The 6,567-nt window shown below is 38.3% G+C and overlaps 1 protein-coding gene across 7 annotated transcripts in view; it reads left to right on the forward strand.

The window, feature by feature from the left end:
- The window catches only part of LOC128253448 (protein madd-4), a 67,597-nt gene extending 62,461 nt beyond the window's left edge, over positions 1–5,136 (forward strand). For 3 of the 7 annotated variants that reach the window (XM_052981837.1, XM_052981839.1, XM_052981838.1), the window contains exons 17-20: positions 713–1,084; positions 1,778–2,137; positions 2,197–2,345; positions 3,355–5,136. In XM_052981837.1, coding sequence (XP_052837797.1) covers positions 713–1,084; positions 1,778–2,137; positions 2,197–2,345; positions 3,355–3,532 — 1,059 coding nt within the window. In that variant the 3' untranslated portion in view covers positions 3,533–5,136. Of the gene's footprint in view, positions 1–712; positions 1,085–1,777; positions 2,138–2,196; positions 2,348–3,354 lie in introns of all 7 variants that reach the window. The other 4 variants (XM_052981840.1, XM_052981843.1, XM_052981841.1 and 1 more) reach the window with 3 other exon arrangements.
- The last annotated feature ends 1,431 nt before the right edge of the window (positions 5,137–6,567 follow it).

Raw genomic sequence — 6,567 nt, forward strand, 5'->3', positions numbered from 1 at the left:
TTGCTAAAATTTAATATTCGAGATGAAACAAATGCTTTAACTTTGGTTTTTTTGAGTGTGTGCAATCCTCTCAATCTATCTATATATACGTTTTTTTTTCTTTTTATAAAACTTAAGAATATTGTCTGCTTCTGAGCAAAAAAAAAACCTCAATAATAATGGTTTATGATTTAGTCCCTGCAATAAACTTTTTAACCCTCTATTAGGCAAGCTAGGAAGTTCATATGCCATCATTTACAGCAGGGATTTTAAAGTGCCCACAGAAACACGGCTTAAAACAACCGACAAACGAGAATTTTCGGACGAAAAACCCACGACTGCATTTGGTATTCAAATTTTCGACACTCGCAAAAGGGGAAATTAGAGGGCGAATGTAGGCGTTGGGGATGCTGTTCGTAGGTTCAGTGGCTAATCGGATTTCGCAATTCGTAGTCAGTCGACGTGAAGCAATTGATGAAGGTAATTCAAGTGTGCATGCATGAAACATCCCTCCTATCCGCCTTTCCACCTTCCTTGAACATACCAATACCAATGCATGCGCGGCAGTGGAATGCGATGGAAGTTAGGAAAGCGGAAACGGAAGTGGAAACGCTGCGGCCGTTGAGCACTGAAGTTTAGCCCAGCATATCGAACAACAAACCCGACTGGCTCGGGCCCTGAGATGCATATGTGAATTTTCATACAGTGAAGCTAACGAATATCCCGCCCACAGTTGCTATGGCCGCTGCAGCGTTTCAAGGACTCGCGTGGCCAGCACATACTGCAAGGCGAGGCGCTTAAGTACGGCCTCGATTTGGAAGGCCCCCACTTTGAGCAGGACGAGCCGATGCGTGTGCTGACCAAGGAGCTGCACACCGAGGCAGGACTCATGCGCACCGATTCCCGCCCAGAGTCAGAGGGACGGGCGGAAGCCGAGGTGGAAGACATCATGCCCCACATGCCGCACGCTCGATGGGAAACTGCAGCGGCTGCCACGACGACGGCGGTGCCGATCCTCGAGAACGGTGGCTTCGTCTACAAATGGCTCCTGGGCGAGTGGTCCAAGTGCTCCCAGGAATGTGGAGCAGCTGGCAGCGGATTGCAGGTGAGTGAAGTGGTTGCTGGGGAGCTGCCAGGACCACTGTGGGGCACCCTTTAAATAGTGATTATCGAATCCTGCAATGTCAGGCATATGTTAGAGGGCTTAAAAAGCAAAAACAAAATTCGATTTAAGGTCTGCGCATTGGCTTCATCACTCATACGTACTGTTGCCTTTGATTAAATATTTTATTTTCATATAGGTGGAGTAGACTTGGTTTTAAAAACTTAAACTTGACAAAATAAAACACCTTCAAAGATTTAAATGTTTATCGTTGCTTAAATTTGATACGCAAATGTTTTACCTTAGAAATTTTTCGTGGTCATGATACCTAAAGACAACGACTAACAAACAGAATTCCGATTTGAATTTGTGTGAAACACTCGAAAGTGAAAGCGGAACAGGATATTTATTAGAATCGCACTCATAATGGGTTGGGTAAAGTACATTAAATTCTTTTACTCAAGTAGAATATCATTAAATCGAAAGATAACGGCGCCCCAAGGCAGCCAACGACTTTTGTGCCATAATTAGCCAATTGGACAGGACTCTGGGTTTTTGCTGCACCAGCCCCTCAAAATCAAGAACAGGATTAAATATTTGAATAGGTCCCCACGCCTGAGTCTTAGTACCGCTTATTTTACGAGTCAGTGGAATACCATAATGGAGTCTTACTCATTTTTTCCATTATTCCCCCAGCGGCGCACGGTGGGCTGCCAGCGATTGCCAGATGCCAGGAGCTCCAACAGCAGCATTGGCGACACCGAAAACCATGTCGTGGATAATTCAGAGTGCACCGCCCACGGCCTGGAGCTGCCCGACTCGTTCCAGAGCTGCGGCAACGAGGCCTGTCCGCAGTGGAGCAAGGCCGAGTGGACGCCCTGCCAGCGGTCCCGCTGCCACGGCAGGAATACGGCCGTGCAGCGCCGCGAGGTGACTTGCCGCTACGACAACGGCACACTGGGAAGTGCGTGCGACGAGTACGAGCGTCCGTCGATGCGGCAGGACTGCTACAACGAACGCTGCAAGGGTGTTTGGCGCGTGGAGTCCTGGTCCGAGGTGAGTCCCGATTCCTGTATCAGCCGTGTCAGGTATTTATTTGTCCCTTACCCCCGCAGTGCAATGCGCCGTGCGGCCGTCAGGGCATCAAGTACCGCATCCTGCAGTGCGTATGGTATGGCAGTCGTCGGCCAGCGGGCAACGTGTGCAAGCACCAGCCCCGCCCAGCGGTTATGAAGGTCTGCAAAAGTCCGCCATGCCAGGCCAAGTGTGAGTATCTATGGATAAATCTTAAACAAGAAGTTAAGAAAACTTCGGAAAGCCAAAGATTATATACCATTGCAGCTAAAAATTAAATATTCCTTAAAACATCTAGGCGTCTAATTTTAAAAAAACATGAAGCTAGGATGATTTTAAGCTCATTTATTCGATCTTCTTCCGATTTCGACAAGCGTAATTCTGTATTATTAAACCATGGAAAGTTCAAATTTTTAATTTATTTTTGTTTAATATTCCGATTTTTTCTATTGGTGCTATATGACATAGTCGTCAGATTTTAATCAAATTTAAACCATAATTCGAAAAAATAAACCATTTCTGTATAGCGAAGAAATAAAATAAAATTAAAAAACAGCAAAGTTATAACTTTTTAGATTTTTTCCGATTGTTTCTATTTCTATTATATACTATACTGCAACAAGGCAACTTTTGCGAAAGTTTAATACAAATAGCTTTAGATTGACTCTCCGAGTGATAAAGAATATATATACTTTATAGGGTCGGAAATGTCTCCTTCACTGCGTTGCAAACTTGTGAATGAAATTATAACACCCATTACAAGGGTATAAAAAGAGTATAAATTCCAAAATGAGCTTTCATGTTCTTAAATACATAATATAATTAGAAAGTTCAGTCGCTGTGCTACCTTAATAGGTGATTCCAGGACCCTTGAGATTTGTGTTCCATCCCCCAGAAACTATTTGACTTCCAAAGGGTTTTACAATTTTACCCATAAGTTTGCAACGCAGTGAAGAGGAAATAATGATGCTATAAAGTTAATAATGATTGAGAATGATCAGCAGGAGAGCCGCCTGTCTACATGTCGGTTATCCGTCAGCTTTACCGCAAGTTAAGTTAAACATTTTTACCCGAAAGAATTAACGATTACAATTTATAAGTTTACATTCAAAATATTGTCCGCTATTTGATCTTAAAAAATCTTCTTACTGTGTGAATTAATTGGATTACCGCTAATGTTTCCGATTGATCATCTGCAGCGTCTTCCTCGGCCTCGCTGCACTGTCGCGATTCCTCGCGCTATTGCCGCAACGCCCGTGCCATGGGCCTGTGTCGACTGCATCGCTACAAGGAGAAGTGCTGCGGATCCTGCCAGCAGCCTCAGCAGCAGCCCAATCAATATATATTCCATTAGCTCCGCTGCGGCCTACCAAATGAGCTAGAAATTTACGAATTCTGCAAGCAATTACTCTAAGTACCGTAAATCTAACGAACTATAGAAAGATATAAAGTTAAACTTATCCTTATGTATGTATTGCCAGCCATACCCGCACTAACGTGAATTCACTTTGAATTTGTATGGAGTCGAGGGAATACACTAGTTAAATATATTTGTTGGATTTAACGAAAATGAAGGGGATTCATTTAAGTTGCAAATGTAGTAAAACTGTAAGTTTACTTGACAAAACAGCGAAAGGCCCTTTTCTAAACTCTCTTGCTTGAATTTGCCTAAAAAGAGACATAATATTTTTGGTATTGCTTGACATTAATAAGTTTGGCCACAACGTTGGGGATCCGTATTAAATACCTTTTTTGTTTTTATAATATAGGCACCGATTTATTAAGCGCAAGAATGTCGCTCCCAAAAGCTTTCGTGCACTCATATAAAAAAGACAATCCAACAATTATCACAACACCACTTTATCGCTGAAGAAAAGCCTTGTAATAAATTTAAATTGTATACACCAAAAATATGGCAACAAGATCTACCCGCCATCTCTTAAGCATCTTATGACACTATTCTTGACATTACCTCGAACTCAAATCCTATTTTGTATTATGTTTCTAGCACTTAAGCTAAATTTGTAAACACTACAGAAACAGATTTCTATGTAAGCCTGGAAAATGTCATTTGTGGAAGTCCTTGTTAGCACTGCATGCAGTTTTACACATTTTAAACTTTTACAACTTAAATGAAAACCTAAGTATAATTTATAAACATTTTCCGAAACCATAAAGTGTGAATAAAATGAATTTTGGATCAAGAAAACATGAATATTAAGATCTGTCTAAGGCAGGATCTCCCTTCCTAATTAACCGACAAACAACAGACCGCAATGTTTTTCAACGGATTTGGTCGTGTAAGCATTTCAATGGCAAAAGCTTTGCTTTAAGCAAATAAATCCTTTATACATTATTGACCCTGAAGTACTACAAATTTCAGCAGCATGCGTTAAACTGGTGACTAGTTTAAATTTTCACTATGCTCCAAAATATTTACGTTTAATGCTTGTCAAATATTTCAGAGTCAAAAATAAAACCAAAAAAAATGGTCACTACAAGAAAAATTAAAATTTAGGGTAAATTAAACTAGCCAATTATGGAAGTAAGGGTTTGGGAGTGTAATCACTAAGTATGATTTTGATTTATTGCTGACTCAAAGGGCCTCCCAGCAGTTGAATTGTTTTAGCAAATATCTCCGACTAGCATTAATCTTAAATTTAGCAACTGAAATCACAAAGCCCATTAAGCTTGAATTTAATTGAGAAGAGCAGCATGACAAAAAAAAACCGCACTGTTACCTTATGTGAACAAAAACAGAATATTAATATGTAAATATGGCAGAAGAAAGATATATAGGTAACCATTTCGAGAAGCACCTTTGACTATTCCATCGTCAATTTATAGCACAGAATTTTACTTTCGTAAGGAAATTGTAAATAAATCGAAATTGACTCTAAAACAACATTTCATTTAAAGGCCAACCATGTAATTAAATGAAAAGAAAACTATGTGGAATAAATGTGTACGCCTTTTTGTAATTAGTTTTTTTATAAACAAATTGTTTAATAAGCATTACAATAAAAATAAAGAATAAACAAAATATTGCAGCGTATTTGCTGCCAACACTATAGTTTAAATACAAGCATTGGAAAAACCAAACGAGATATCAAATCCCGAAAATGTTAAATGCGTAAATAAATATTTACTGTTAAGTAAAAGTTATTTAAAATAAACCATTAAAGTCAATGTAACCAATGTTAAACACACACAGACACAAAAATACGTGTTAACACTCTATCGCAGCTCCACATCCATACATACGCGCCAATCCCATAACATTATATTGCAAGTATATGAACAACTGCGAAATGTTGTAAGAATTTATAGCAATTGTGGAATAAATATTAAATACTGACAAATTTTGAGTTTTAATTTCTTTAAGGCGGGTGTCATTTAAAAAGGAGCTTCAGCTAATCTCCGGGAAATCCTCTCCAAAAAGGCGTTTTGCGGTGACCGCAATATCTTTGGACTGAATCTTCCGAAATCTAAAAATCAAAGAGATGTCGTTATGATTTTTTTGAATTAAGTAATTAATCGAAGAAATAAGCAAAATAATAATTTTTGACAAAATGACGGTTTCTCAAACAAAAAAAATTGGCTTATGAGCTAAATTTAGGTCTAAATAGCTTAACAAAATTAAAAATATTTATCGGAAAAAAATATATATTTACATAACCAAAATAAAAAAAATAAAATTGTTTTAAACTTTTAACTGTATATAAAGGAAGCAAACTTCGGCAAGCCGAAGTTCGTATACCCTTGCAGCAATTGCAAGAATTAAATAAAAAACTTCGGCAAGACGAAGTTCATATACCCTTGCAGCTATTGCAAGAATTAAATATTTTTGAAAACATTAAAATTAAGATTTACTTGAAGCTATGATGATTTGCAGCTCAATTATTAGATAGTTATTTTATATATTTTTATTATTTCTACGGGAGCTATAAGATATAGTCGTCCGATTTTGATTAAATTTAAACCGTAGTTCTGAAATATTTAACCATTACTATATGTCGAAGAACGAAAAAAAAATTAAAAAACAGCAGTTATAATTTTTTTTTATTTATTTTTTCGATTGTTCCTATGGGAGCTATATGCTATAGTCGTCCGATCCGGCTCGTTCCGACTTATAAACTACCTGCAATAGAAAGACAACTTTTGGGAAAGTTTCATGCAGATAGCTTTAAAACTGAGAGACTAGTTTGCGTAGAAACGGACAGACAGACAGACGTACGGACAGACGGACGGACAGACATGCTGATCAAGAATATATATACTTTATAGGGTCGGAAATGTCTCCTTCACTGCGTTGCAAACTTCTGACTGAAATTATCGTCCGATTTTAATAAAATTTAAATCGTAGCTCTGAAATAATAAACCAGTGCTAAGAAACAAAAAATTAGCAAACA

The sequence above is a fragment of the Drosophila gunungcola genome (assembly GCF_025200985.1).
Source record: "Drosophila gunungcola strain Sukarami chromosome 2L unlocalized genomic scaffold, Dgunungcola_SK_2 000008F, whole genome shotgun sequence".
Classification (NCBI taxonomy): domain Eukaryota; kingdom Metazoa; phylum Arthropoda; class Insecta; order Diptera; family Drosophilidae; genus Drosophila; species Drosophila gunungcola.